The sequence below is a fragment of the Siniperca chuatsi genome, linkage group LG4, assembly GCF_020085105.1.
Source record: "Siniperca chuatsi isolate FFG_IHB_CAS linkage group LG4, ASM2008510v1, whole genome shotgun sequence".
Classification (NCBI taxonomy): Eukaryota; Metazoa; Chordata; class Actinopteri; order Centrarchiformes; family Sinipercidae; genus Siniperca; species Siniperca chuatsi.
In genome coordinates this window covers 3,192,515-3,208,057 of record NC_058045.1, presented here as the reverse complement: position 1 = coordinate 3,208,057, position 15,543 = coordinate 3,192,515, and the positions used below count along the sequence as shown (strand labels likewise).

General features: G+C 38.4%; 1 protein-coding gene across 7 annotated transcripts in view; it reads right to left on the bottom strand.

Moving 5' to 3' along the window:
- Window positions 1-3,361: 3,361 nt before the first annotated feature.
- Window positions 3,362-15,543, bottom strand: part of LOC122874583 (protein inscuteable homolog) — a 55,326-nt gene continuing 43,144 nt past the window's right edge. For all 7 annotated transcript variants that reach the window (XM_044192623.1, XM_044192629.1, XM_044192626.1 and 4 more), the window contains 7 exons: window positions 15,055-15,180; window positions 9,781-9,952; window positions 8,394-8,572; window positions 7,953-8,019; window positions 6,645-6,800; window positions 5,453-5,529; window positions 3,362-4,349 (listed from right to left, as the gene is read on the bottom strand). In XM_044192623.1, coding sequence (XP_044048558.1) covers window positions 4,221-4,349; window positions 5,453-5,529; window positions 6,645-6,800; window positions 7,953-8,019; window positions 8,394-8,572; window positions 9,781-9,952; window positions 15,055-15,180 — 906 coding nt within the window. In that variant the 3' untranslated portion in view covers window positions 3,362-4,220. The remainder of the gene's footprint in view (window positions 4,350-5,452; window positions 5,530-6,644; window positions 6,801-7,952; window positions 8,020-8,393; window positions 8,573-9,780; window positions 9,953-15,054; window positions 15,181-15,543) is intronic.

The following is a 15,543-nucleotide window of genomic DNA, read 5'->3' as shown; positions in this document are numbered from 1 at the left end:
GGAGCCAACTGGGGACTGGACTAGAGATATCAGTAAACAGGAATATAACTCTCTTAATTGGCTGTCCAACAGGTGATGGCACTTAAGTCATAATTATTCTTTATACTGTGAGGTCTATATGTGCTGCAGCAGGATGCTAATGTGGGATTGGTGTTTGTGTGTTTGGGTGTGTTACATATAAAGTCTTTAAGGTGATTAAAGGCTAGGAATATCTGTACGCTGTTAGTAACTAGTCTTTTGTCCAGAAGTAAATATTGAAAAATACAATTGGCTCACAAGCTAACTAGCAAACAAGTAAGCAAGCCAACCAGCTAGCTAGTAATTTTCAGCAACTCAATGCAAGACTCTACACCACAGCATTGTTGCTAAAAAAGCAGATTCACATCATGGTGCCTTTCCTGTTGAGTAGTGTTTACAAGAAGAATCCATTTGAATGACCTACTGATGTAGTATTCATGACTTGTGGACATTTTTTTGTGATGTAGTGTATGTGAATGCTTTTTTCTATATTGTTCAGATCATAATTATAAGAAACTAGATGGGTAAAAAGGTCCACGTCATCCTCCGAGTTGTAACTTCGAGTCCGAGATAATACATTGTTTGTGTCTGATTTCACTTGTTAACGAATCAGTACAAGTAAGTGACTTGAGTAGCTAATTTAAGCTAATTATCAGGTGTGACTACAAAGCTGCAGTTGGGGCTACCATCTTGGAATAATGCGTGAACACTCCCAAGTCAGAATTACAGGAGGTTTTTCACTTTTGCGCGAATGCAGCATGTTATGCCCCTGTCCAGGGGGTAAAAGTGAAAGTGAAATAATTTATTACTACAAAAGGTGAAAGCTGCTCCTGGTCCTTGAAAATAACCTTCCTCTCCTTGTTGATGATGGAGTCCTTGGGCCTCTGATCAACTGCGTCTGAAGTGCAGTTCATCAACAGACTAACAGTGGACACAAGGGTCCACAGTTCTTTGTGTGCATCTTGAAAATATGTGAAGACTTTTTTTTCTCTTGGCAAAAGGAATTTGACTGTTAAGTTTGGCCAAATCATTTCATGCTAATTTGTGAGTTTTGCAAAAGTAAAGTCTAATGTATCAACTTATGAAAGCATTTTCAAAGGAGGAAGAAATTTCTGTCATTTTCAGCCCTCTGAAATAAAGAGTCCAACAGAGAAAAACTTTTCCAAGGCAAAAGCAAAAGATGTGACACATAAAATATTAAAGTCTCAGGAGAGTCACAGAGTGTCTTCTTACATTAGACTAAGTCCTCAGATCCTTTTCTTACACAAAATGTCTGTGATTTGTACTTTGAGACAGTGAAGATGACATGAAAATGACTCTGTAGTGCAGCTTGCTAGCTTTCATTATCGAGTACTGAGTTTTATTTGTAATGTACACTTCCCATATTAAAAGTGATAGTGCTGATATTCTGATACCTGTTGACGAGAGACCTTTTTGATAGAATGATTAGATTAAACTTGGTTGTTAACCACCACCTTGAAGCTTTGGATGGCAAGGATGGCAACAACATACACATAGGTGACGATGGAGAAAATGAAAGTTCAAGAGCTCAGAAACTGAGAAAAACTGAAAAACTCAGAGCTACAATACTTGGTATCGTGGTCATGGTCGAACCAAAACAATATCAAAGGAACCTGTGTTTTTAGGCCGTCTGTTTAGTTCTCCTCTGTGTCAATACATATTTCATCAGGTCTCAACAAAGCAAGGCAGGAGCATATTCTATCACAAAGGCTTCTGAACACAGTCCCACGTGTATGTTGGACAACACACACGCACACAGAAAGCAGCTCAATTGTCTCAACACTGGGCTGGAGTGTAACAAGTCCAGGCTCAGCACAAGTGCCCTTAGGTGAAAAATAAGCTACAGAGAAAGCAAGAAGACCCTCAATTGTCTCTCCAAGGAGAGGAAGGCTTATGGAGAAAAAAACCTGAGAATGTTTTTATCAAAGAGATGACAATACAAAGGACAAGTTTTGCAGACAAGCCCTCACATATTTCTTTGTAATCACTTGCTGTATCATGTCCCAATCACTTGTGAGCTGCAGCACTGCGAGTGAATGAATGAATTAGTGAATTTTCAATGTGTGAAAAGCTGACAAACACAAGTTTTTCTAAAGTACTCAGCTACATTCTGCACTTCTATTCCTCCCAACAAAACCCAATGTTTTTGAAAAGCTGAAGGCTTAAATAGCAAATGTTCCACCTTTTTTTGTTTGTTTTTTGAGAGGACCAGGTAGTTCACGGGGGATCAACAGGTAGATCTTTGGGTCCAGCTCCTCTTAGTCTCTTGGCCTCTTTCTTTCTCTGTGAGACTCATTCAAAGGCTTTTCTCATCCCTGTGCCTATGTTTGTGACAAGACAGAATGTGTGAGCGTAGTTTCTCTGAGATAGCTGTCTGCTCTTTGGTGCTGAGTTGTGTACAGTGGGTTCTTGAAGCTTTTTCACTGAAAACAGCTGCCTGTTATGAGAGTGGTGAGAGTGAACCATAACAGTAAAGTTGTGGGCCGGTCAGCCCACAATGAGCTGAAACTCACTTTAAAGTTCTGTAAAGCCGAGCAGAGCTGCAGATTTGGATGATAATTCGCTGCATGTCTTAGGGGATCAGTCTACAGTAGCTTTTCTTTTTTCTCTTCTTCTTACTTAATTTATGTACTTTTCCTTTTTTTTTCTATTTCTTTTGTCAGCGTGTGCATTCTTCACTATGTTAACTGTGTTTTTGTGGGTTCCCCGTGATTGGAGTACTGTAATTCAATATAATGACATACGCATCAGACAGATAATTGCCTTTACTCCATGCATGGCATACAATAATGGTAATTCTCTTTAAATAAAAAGCATTTCTATTTTCAAATTCAAGACCATTTTTATAGATTCATTTTCCAGTGGCAAATATGATATTTGAGATTAATGGCAAATATATTCAAGAGAATAACTCAACATGCCATACAATGCACTTTAACAAATGATATATTGTACACCAGGACAAATAGATCATGTTGCCATATGCCTTAATAAAACATTTTAAATACTAATAGTGCCCTGTCAACTAAAGGTCCAGTGTGTAGGATTTAGTGGCATCTAGCGGTGAAATTGCAGTTTGCAACCATTTGTATGCAGTTCACCTCACCCTCCCCTTCCAAGCGTGTAGGAGAAACTACGGTGGCCACAAAACTCGCGAAAAACATGAATGGCCCTGTCTAGAGCCAGTGTTTGGTTTGTCCATTCTGGGCTACTGTAGAAACATGGCAGTGCAACATGGCAGCCATGGACCCGCTCCCTATGTAGAAAAAAACAGCTTATTCTAAGGTAATGAAAATACACTGATTCTTATTTTCAGGTGATTATACACAAATGAAAACATACTTAATATAATAATACATAAATATTATATTTCATTTCTGCCAGTAGCTCCTCCTAAATGTTACACACTGGACCTTTAAGGTACTCAAATAAACAAACTGAAAACATGTCATAGTCATCTAACTGTAATAATTTAGTTGTAAATGGTTATCCAAATAAAGTGACTGCTGATAGAAAACATCAAAAAATGCAATATTTTTAAAAGACCAACAATAAATGAGTTGAGAAGAATTTAACTAGACACATATCTTGGTACTCCAATGCTAAATGCTTCAGATGATTATTTGTGTCAGAGGCATTTTGCTGTATTATCCACTTCTGTGAAGGATCTTTCTCTGTTCTCAGATAGCCATAATGCTTTGGATACAATATCTTCAGACAAGAACATATAAATTGCACAGTGGTAGCATATAAAGTGTTTCATTTCAGAACAGGTTATACTTTCATTTTCAAAAAGTAGCACCTACTCATACAAAATAATTACTGATATAATTACTGATGTGAAATTCCCAGTGGAATAAAATAAACTAATGACCTTTTTTCTAGAACACCGTACACATTCATTGCATTTAATATGATCACTGAGTTGCACTAGGCATCCATCCAAACTGACACGATGCAGGTTCACTCCACTGCCCAAATCCTCGATGTCCAGTATGAAATTTGGACAGAAAATAATCCTAGGACACAGGAAGTAACAAACCAAAGTACCAGTCAGGAAAAAGATGTAATGTTTTGGAGTGAAACTTCTCATTAGTCCTCTTTGTGTCATAAAACAATACATGTATATGATCTTGTACATGAGTTCAGCTCTCCACTATCAGTGTTCAGTTTGCAGGCCATCATACAAAGCTCTCCTCCATGTTGGAACACAGCAGGAAAGAGTCGACTAGCCGCGGTTTGATCAGCTGCTGGTGGTCGGCTGCCTCGATGCTGTCTGGACACCCTGCTGCCAGCCTCCTCAAGGCAGCCTGACACACACACACACACACACACACACACACACACACACACACACACACACACACACACACACACACACATCAGTATGCATGTGCACAACCCCAAAAACACAAAGACATATGCATTATCACATATCAAGATCATGCTATACTGCTGTATGCAAACACACACATTGAAATCATGTAAATACATATGCAATCACACGTGCAGACAACTGGGGAGGTAGAATTGTAACAATGCACATTTAATATGGTTAAATAAAAAAACACCAGAACCTATGTGTCTGTAGATTTACAGTGAAAAACAACAAACTGTAGTGATGTAGTGATAAATTCAGTCCTACCAGACCAGGGGCTGTTCAGTTTTTCTCCACATCTCATGTGGATTACAACAGAGCATGAGCATTATGTGTGACGTCTCAAACCCAATTCAGCCAGGAGAGCCTCAAACATTTACATTTAAGATTACAAGTGATCTGTGAAAGCTCAGCGTCCTTTGAATGTAAAAATTCAACACCTACAAATGCTCTACTTAACCCTTGGCTAAAAGGATAAAATAGAATCACATTAATTTGAATAGACTGACAAGTGTGGTCACAGTGAAGAAGAGTGTATTTCTGGGCGCAGCATGGCAGCCCAATTAAGCTCCAGACCATTATGCACTTCAAATCCCCTCATCGGCCCTAAGATCTGGTCTTAATAATTATCAGGAATGAGAAAGTGATAAAGTACGAACAGTGATATTATTCATGATATGTACATATTTAAACATACAACGTTTGAGATGATGTGCACCGTTCAGCTATCTCAACATGGCTTAAAGATACTGAGATTGTGATATGTTTTAAATTTTCAGATATTGCCCTGTGGATGTAATTAAATTGGACAGTCATTTGGTGCACTGATGTTACATATGCAGGAATGTAGCATAATGCCCTCAGTTTGTACTATATAGCGAGTGCAGCTGAAAATGTATAGTATTTTAGAGGCACAACTGAAATGTGGAGTCACGGAGTAATATCTAAGTACACATATCTAAGGGTCTGCACACACACACACACACACACACACACACACACACACACACACACACACACACACTTTATACCTACCAGGCAAGCCACCAGCACTGAGTCGCTGTTATTTCTCTCAGTAGGGGAGCGACACAGTTCAATAAGACGAGGAACAGCTAAAGACAGCAGAGGAAAAATTCAGTTACAAGTTATATATATATATATATATATATAGCAGTTGTGTACAGGAGACATTCAGAATAAAAACTACTTTTTGTAATGCTGGGAACATTCCCAAAATAACAGGGAAGTTTCCATTACATTTAAGTTCTGACTAATTATTTGGTTTTACTTAATTTCCTAAACACAGCTCAGTGTACTGAAACAAATGGTATCACCTCTACTACTAAAGAAAAAAATACTTTCCATCTCTGGCTTTCAAGGTCCAGCTTTATTGTAATTAAGCTTAGAAATCCACTTACCTTCCCTTTGGCCAAATTATTTAAGATCCATTTCCAAAATTTAAATTATATATGTTATACTTAATGTTTCTCTTCTTGCCCAAAGCATCATTTAATTTATCTAAGTCAATCAAAGTCAGCTATACAAAGGAAAGCATAAGATAATATTACTTAAAGGTCCAGTGTGTAACATTTAGGAGGAGCTACTGGCAGAAATGGAATATAATATTATATTAAGTATGTTTTCATTAGTGTATAGTAACCTGAAAATAAGAATAGTTGTGTTTTCATTACCTTAGAATAAACTGTTTTTATCTACAGAGGGAGCGGGTCCCCTTCCATGGAGGTCACCATGTTGCACCGCCATGTTTCTACAGTAGCCCAGAACCGATAAACCAAACTTTTCATTTGCGTTTTTCACAAGTTTCACTGCCACCGTAGTTTCTCCTACAAGCTTGGAAAGGGAGGGTGAGGCGAGCAGTAGTCAAATAGTTCAGTTGCAATTTCATTGCCACTAAATCCTACACACTGGACCTTTAAGATAAGGTTGCTTAAATACATAGCAGTAAACTGTGACAAAAACAAAACACTTTTTTGCTTGAGGAGCCCTCTGGTGGCTGTGGTGCCCTAAGCTGCCACTCAATTCATTTATGATTGTTGGCTACACTGATTCTCATTATTCAATATTTATTCTGTGTTGCTGTTTCTTTTTACCTCTTTTTTCAGCACTTTATTTGTTTTTCTCAACTTTTCTTCATTTGTCAACAGTACTATTTAATAAAGAATAAATAGTGTAACAGTGTTATGAGAAAACTGAAATTCTGCACTACCTTTTAGCTGGATGGCTGTTTGGGCCACGTCAGGATCTCTGCTCAGACGGGCCAGAGTGACAGCAGCTTTCTGCTGAACACGCTCACAGGCGGCACCCTCTGATGGACTGGAGGAGGACGGCTTTTCTCCCAGCAGCAGCAGCAGTCGCTCTATTCCTAAAAGACATAATAATAATAATAATAATAATGATAATAATAATAATAATATGTACTATATACAGTACAGATTAGCCAAGCGAGACACCACATAATCAAAGGTGTCAGGATGGATAGAAAGGAACAGAGAATCAGAGAGAAACATGGTACAGAAGCAACACATCTACAGTAAGACACACAATAAAAAACTAATTAACAAATGAAGACAGGAAGCAGACAAGCACTAAGTTAAATAAGAACAAGACAAAACAATGCAGCTCAGTCAGAAACATAGGAACCAAACACATAAAAAACAGACACTTCAGAGACATAAAGTTACACAGGACTCAGATACAAAAAAGTGCCCAGGTGAATTAGAAAGGAGCCAGACATTACACACATCACTGTCAGAAAGGATTTAGACTAAAAGTGCAGTTAGAAAGAAAAGTCAATAGTCCAAAAACACAGAGATCAGGTGTTCAGGTGGTTTCACGTAATTCTTCAGATTTGCTCTAATCTCCACAAGTGCTGAGGCTCACTGCTTCAGGACAATTGCAGGGACAAAGACTATAATGAACTGACTTTGAAATACATTGTGCAGATTGTAAAATAATAAATAGTTTTGGCTTCTCAGTCTGTGATCGAATTTAGTAAATAATCACTAAAGGAGGCAAGAGTAAGCCACATAATTTATCTGTAAATACTAATTGACTGAGGGACCTAGAATCATACTGTAAACATCTGTATCTATCTATGTATTGTACAATGCCTGAATGAAAGCATAGAGACAATGGAATATGTTATACAGGATGGACTCATACGTAAGAGCAGAAAATATAAATATTGAAATTGAAGAATGAAAAACATGATTAAAATAAATGAACACTGAAATCCATTACAGTTGTTTAAAAATATTTGCATATGCTCAGTGGTTGATGTTTTATTTAAACTCTTCCAGGCTACTTCACAGATATTATCTGATGCTGCCATCTGGAGGATTAAAGAAGAATTACACTGATTTTTTTCTAGATTGTACATTGTACATACGTTTGGGTGTTAATGAATAGTTCAATACTTGCTAGTGTATTTCCTTCATTCAACAGCAGTTTTGCCATAAAAAATAACAATGAAATGTAACATTCAATTAAATATTATAGTTGAAATATAGATTACCTTGATCTTGCAGGACTTCAGAAGCACACTGCTCTAAGACTGACAGGTTTGCCAAGATTGTTACCACCTGCATTTAAAACAATAAAGAATTAAAAAACAAACAAACACACACAATGAAAGGTTTGACACATATACTTGTGTAGTTGGTTCAGAAAGCAAAAAATCTTGAAAATGCAAAGTTTTCTGTACCATACCAGTTCACTAATACAGTTCAATTCAAAAACATTCCCAGCTACTGTAAGAGCTGCCATGTACGATCACAACCTTCTGCTGCTGTACTACAGAACAGCTCATAAGTGCACTGCTTAAGGGCACTTCTAAGTCAGAGTCATTCATGTTCACCCTCCCTATAAGTGAATGTTGTAAGTTTTCATTGTTAACTTAACATTTTGGTAATTTTTTCTATTTTTTGAGAAATTACACCTAAATGTAGATGTGTACCTGGTCTTTGGAGTAGGGTGTGTCGACTCTCTGGCGGTCTTTGCAGGCCTGCAGCAGGATGTGGATGGCATTAAGCTGCAGGAGAATCTCACAGGCCATGCTGTCGAAGAAGGTGATATTGGCCAAGGCTGCAGACGCCAGGAGGAATACTTCACCACAGGAGGCGCTCTCGCACAACTCTGAGAGAATAAGACATCACACACTAAGTACAATGGTTCTAACATAACACAACAACACACATTATGCAAGAAAGTAAGCCATGAAGTGTTGACTGCCACATTATTTGCTCCATGTTTGAGGATGTTGTCTTTTGGCAACCAGATCACTTATTATACTTGTTTACAGGTGTTACCATTTGTTTGTTTGTATGTTTTGTAGAATTTTGAGTTTTATAGAGATTTAAAGGAATTCAATAAGGTGCGGTAATGAGGCATATTTAATCAGGGAGACTGTTCCAGTGTTTTGGAGCACTGACAGCAAACAACATTTTGTCTTTAATGTGGACAAGGTGGACACTGCAGTTAAACCATGGAGTGTTTGAAAGGTTACAATCAAAAACTACAATCTTAAAATCATTATTTTTGTTTACTTTATTTATTGTACTTTTTGTATTATGCAATATAGTATAATATAATATTAATAATAACTTTAGTAGCACATTTCAAAGCACAGTTACAAAGTGCTTTACAATAAAAAACAGAATACATTTAAAACAAAAACAAACAAACAAAAAAATGCATATATATATATATTACAAATATATATAACAAAACCTGCTCTGAACCTCTATTGTAATAAACTAAACTAAAATAAACCCACACTAAAACCCTTACTAAGTTAAAGGTTATATTATGTATGTAAAGGTTAAAGATGTGTTTACATTCAGTGTTACTCAGCAAATCGTATTGTGTGTATCCTTGAGATCTAACAAACGTGTCAAGTGCATTTCCTTCCTCATAAAACATTTGCAAAGCTGATTTTTTTTTACAAGTTTTTTTAAATGGAGCATTCTTTTCAAGCTTGCAGTCTTCTTCTTCCCTGCCTTTACTGGCACAATGCAGCATATCTTGGCGTGTTACTACCACCTGTAGATCAGTGGAATAGTGTGACACCATTGCTGTGTGCGCATGCACGAGATAAACAAAACGGGGACCCAGTCATCAAAAAACAGCTCCATAATGCTACTAGAGGCCTAAAACTCCACGTGGAGTCTTTACATAAAATATTTTTCTCATTTACCATTTCTCACATTTACCATTTACAGTAAAACTCACTGGTGGTTATATTGTTAACCCTTTTAACAAATCCTGTTTCGCCAAACAATCCTTGGTCAGGCCTACTATAAGTCAAAGGTCAGGGTTACATTATCAGTGTCACGTCCACTCACTGATGAGCGCGGTGACGATGTCATGCATGCTCTCCAGGAAGCTGGCAAGGTGCTGCGTGGACGTGTGGTGAGGTGAGGTGATCTGAGCCACGACCGCCGCTGCCTCGGCCCTGGCTGCTTCCACACTGCTTTCATCAGTCAAGATGTCCGCCAGGCACAGGATCCCATCCACCTACACATACAAGACAACATACAGTACACATTAGGTACCATATAATCATGGAGGTTGGAAATGAATCTAGAAATGTGTTTTATAGTTTAGAATTTAATGTGAAGTGCAGTTTATAGTCAATGTATCTCAAAGACCACCTCTGTAGAGTTTGGGGAACTCGTGCCCACCAGACTAGAGCCAGTGTTGCAGAGGTTTAATACCAACATTCTGTGGTGCCAGGAATTGGAAAAAGTGACCATTGCACAAAAAATAACCAACACATTTTTTAAAAACAAGGTCAAATTATTACTTATGGAAAATTTGGAAGTGTAAACCATCCTATCTAAAATTTGTATGTATTTTTTTTTGTATACTTTGTTTTATGGATGTTTAACTTGAGGTGATTTTATTGAGATAGGTATTCACTGTGTAGCTTTGTTGGTCAGGGTACCTGCACACTTTGAAATGAAGCTTAATGCTTTTTAAGGCCTTTTAAGACCACGGATACCCTGGTTGGTAGTATAGTATGATTTTACCTAGTTACCTGGACTCCTGCATCTTTACTCTTACTTCAGGGACCGCACTGGAAGCTGTTGTGTCATCCTTGACATTTGTGTAGTTGCCTGTGATTTAATGTTTTTCTTTCATAATGTAAAATAAACTAAACTAAACTACGAAATTAGCTAAAACATAAAATCACAAGTATTTAAGGGCATTTAAGATTTTATTTTTAAATACCCAATATTAGAGGTACAAATCACTTTCACTATGATCTGTCTGCAGGCCTGATTGTTGAACTGAACTCTCACTTAACTTATTTCATCTCAACACTGCAGGGTTGACAAAACACCTGCAGCATCACTGGCCATCCAGACAGACAGTTAAGTGTCAGCTTGGCTAGAACTTGCAGCTCTGCCCATAAAGCCATCACAATTAAAACACACCACTCCAATTTAATGTGCCTCAGAGAAGCTCTTGTATATCTGGCTGGCATCGAGCCAGCGTGTTTGCATCATCAGGTTTGGAGAGGAGCTCAGAGGAGCAGGAACTCCTCTTCTGTTAAAAGAGAAGTTTATTCAGGGGCACAAGGTTATATTTATCTCATCTTTGTGTTTGTGTTTGCTTGTGTGTGTATTTGACGTGGTATTTGAGTAATTAGGCTTCAGGAAATAATGGAGATGTAGAACAGATCTTCATCCACTTGGGGGCAGTATTGCACAGTTAATACAAACTTTACTACAGCTGCCGATTGCAACTCTGCATCTATTGGCATTAGTTCTTATCAAGTTTTGCATATGTAAGTGCTGAAAATCAGCACACACTCTAGAACCCCTCCATACCATCAATTCAAATTCATTGTCATAAACTGCAGGATCGTGGTTTCCAGAGTGGCAATGGGCACCTAAATTGTGTCCATGTGAAAAATCCATTTTGTTTTCTTTATTACAGTCACTTTTCAATCACAGTCATTATTGCTATCATTTAGTTAAAGAGCAAATTAATGTTTTTGATGACCAGCCACCACCAGCCAACACTCCTGAAAACAAAAGTTTTAGAGACAAGCATCCAGAGTGAGGTAAACCGTCAGCTCTCAACCAGCCACACCTGTCAGTCTTATCTGCTGACAAGCATCAGCGCGCTGAGCTTCACAGGGCAGTTCCCTATTTTTGTCTCCATGGACGTCAGCAGCACTGTGCCAGCGCGACCCACTGACGTGGAACAATCCACTTTCCACACCCCCGTTCATCTACCGTCCCCCCTCTGTTTCCCCCCGTCCCTACCCGCACCTCCTCCTCCTCCTCCTCCCTAAAATAGGATATTCCCCAACTCCTCATTTACCGTACACCGGATGCATCTCATTCAGTTTATTCTCAGAGCTGATGCCAAATAACTTTTCTGCATTTTTAAGAAAGAAAGTTTACGTTGCCTGCTCACAGAAAGTTTTTGATTGATGCCATACAGTTGTAAGTATTTCAGTCTGTGACCATAGACAATACATTGAATTGTGGTTCTCTGTTTCAGGTGCAGAATCCTAAACCTAGACACAAATTAAATTTGTTACTTTTCTTCTCAGTTAAAACTCCACAAATACTTAGCAGAGAGGGAACAATTATGAGTTATTATATTATTATTATATTATTTTATAGTTTTTAATCTCATAAATCCTCTATTTGCTAAAATATGGCCCCTATTTGCTAAAATATGGCCCCATTTGAGTGACTGGACCCCACTGCAGAAATTCTAAAGGGCAACACACACCAGCAAGCACCATCGCTTTTGATGCACATCAGCATGCCGTGTAGCATCAGCATGCACAGATGTATGGAAAGCCATTTGTGCAAGTAACGTTTTTGTTGTTTAGACTACATTAAAGTGCATAGAGCTTTGTAGTATTAAGTATTTACAAAATATTTCTACACATTAATACTACAAAAATTGATGTCTTAACATGGCTTTTCTGGTTGTGGCCAATGAGGGACCCTGAATGAAGGCGCTCGTACATATTCATGAGGAAGGTGGCGAATCATGTCGAACAACAACGCAAGGGAGCACGCTGTGCATACATTTCTGAAATGGGTGTCTAAGCACACGTTACAGGGCCCTAAGTTGTGCATAAATTACTGATATGAGCGTCTACGCACTTGTTACAGGAACCCTACAGGGCGTTACAGTGTCCCTCATTGACCACAACCAGAAAAGCCACGTTAAGGCATTATTTTGTGTTAATACAACAAAGCTCTACGTGTTAACATGCATTTTAATGTAGTCTAAACAAGAAATCTCTAAGACGTTCCTTGCGCAAATGGCTTTCCATATAGATGCTCCTGAAAAGAAGCAATTTCATCACATTCACCTCTTGAATCGCCCCATGCAGGCTACCGTATCTGGACTACTTCTGTCTGTTTGACACGGCTCGTGTTTTCTTCATCAAGTGATGGAACGCTACACAACACGGCCAGCGTGTGTTGCACGTTAGGGCAATCATGTGCTATAATTTAATTTAATATTTTAGATCTGTAGGCTAAAGTTAATCTTTTTCAGTGTAGGCTGATGTTTCACATCAAAACATGATCGTGAGTTAAAACATTTAACTTTCACTCTGATACAATGTTGCCGTCATCAAGCCTCCACACTTTTTGTCGTTCTTTCTCCTTGTACGTCTTGAACTGCTTCATAATCAGTACTCTTCCCATTCACCATCTTATGATTACATAATGTTCCAGTTGGGGATAATACTAACAAGTATATATCAACCAATGAGCAGTGCAGATGCAACAGTGACAGTTGTGTTTCTCACGCCTGAGCAATCGCTGGTGAGCGGTTGGTAGCATAGACTTGCCTGACAGCCTCTCTCCTGAGACAAGTCTGCTAATCTGGGGCGGACTTTGGTTCCCGTTAAAGAGTTTTCACACTTGGATGATTCATGCTGTCCCAGCTGCTCTATATGTGAACACAGACACCGTTGTGGCATCATTATTCGCCGGAATCAGGTTATATTAGTCTTTCTGTAAACACTCACTTGACACAGGTGCGTCTGTTGTTTATTTTGGTTGAATTCTCGACAGAGAACAAACAAAGACAAACAAAGAAGGATGTATCATTAGCTTTCTCACTCCCTGTCTCACCTTCTTTCCTTTACACACACACAAACACAGTGGGAAGTCATTCAGGTCTAAATGTTTGACCTCTCATCTCAGCGTGCCACAGAGACTCACTGTAAATCATGACTCATCTTTTTGTGTATGTACTGTATGATTCTGTCATCGGAAAAAATGAACATACTTAACCTACACACAGCATGATGCTTATTTTCTTACTCTCTCCTATCCTAAAATTATATAGTGAAGCTTAATGCCGGTTCCCCTGCCCTGAGGTAACTGAACTTGGTGAACTCATTTGTGAAAATTTAATCAAGTAAATATAAAACTGGAGAATGCAACTGCGGCATTCAAATGTTTCCCAAAAAAGTAACAATACAGGAATATAATACACAGAGGCAGTGTGTCAACTTTTGCCTCCTAAACAATGTAAAAGTTCAACATGTAACATCAATTATTCATTATGAGACATAAACAAAAACACTGTTGCTGTTAAGATTGGCACTCCCTGCCAGTTTCTACATTGCATTTTCCAATGAAGTCTGCCAGTAGTAGAGGGTAAAATCACCTGCAACATGCGACCAAAGATCCTCCTCCTGACAGTATTCTACAGGGTGTTTAGGAAACATGGTCTAATTTTTGGTAATTAGTAGCGCCAGTTTCATCATGTTTAAATGGTAACTATACCAAGATTTTGCAAATTGAAACCAATGTATAGATATTTGAAATCATGTTTAAAGGACAATCTATTACAAGGAATAGATGATTCCATTGCCCGGGAAAGAAACAAATGCTTTTTGCTAAACTGTTGATCCTTCGATTCCACGATCACACACTTTGTTTCTGTGCAGCCAAGCCTCCTCCTCCTGCTGCCATTGTTGGCACACATTCACCTGTGAAAATAAACTAGCCTCCCAGTCATAACATGGGAAGTGAGAGCATGGCTGAATGTGTACAACAGTAGGCAGACTATACTGTGCTGCTGGGAAGAGGAACAACCGCCTGTCTGAGCTACAACTTCAGCTGATCAGTGTAAATGTAATCTGTCTGGACTGGAGGGAGCCAAGGTATTTTACTGGAAGTACTGTACTTACTTGAAATTAATGTCAACTCTCTCTCTCTCTCTCTCTCTCTCTCTGTATGTGTGTGTGTGTGTGTCTTATCCACATTCCCATTTAAAAAAAAAAAGAAAATCTGGATTAGTGCTCATGTACCATTTTAATAGATTTTTTTTTTTTACACGTGGCCACTAAAGACATGAAAACTAGCCTTTAAGGCCCACTGTGGCTCATTTACAGTTTATCTGTTAATCAGTGGGTTTTGTCCCTCATAAATACTCAATTGTATTAAATTAAGTTGTCCAATTGGCTATTATTATCATTAGCTTGACTTTTGTTTTCCTCTTTTCCTTTGTTATAATATCAAATTAATTCATGGCTGTCTTTTTTATTTCAACAGTTTGTAATTTGTGTGTGTGTGTGAGTGTGTGTGTGTGTGTGTGTGTGTGGAGAGAGAGGGGTTTACCTTGTCCAGTTGGTTGATGCCCTCCTCCACACAGCAGATGGAGGCCACTGTTCTTAGAGCGTGAGCATAGAGGTCTCTGAAGCGGTCCTGCCTGCAGATCTTAAACAGGGCTACCACAGCTCCTTCCTGTGGAAGACGACAAAGTAATTTGATGCTTATGCTTAAGGAAAGGTCTACAGTGCACAACATATCTAATATGTCTTCATAAATCTGTACTGATGCTACATTGTGAAGTTCAGTGCCCACAACAGTAAAAGCATTTCAAGTGTCATCCGCTGTGTGTGCCTTGATCAGGTGTCTTTGAAGTTAAAGCCACTAAATCCTTGGTTGATCACTGTTTTCAAAAACATGTTTTCATGCGATTATAAAATAAAGTTATAAAATGGAGAGATTTACTTTGAGACTCTGTATTGATGAATTTATTAAGTTGGACAAAACAGTTATTGCATGTGAATATGGATATGGTACAATAAGGAAGAATAATAACTT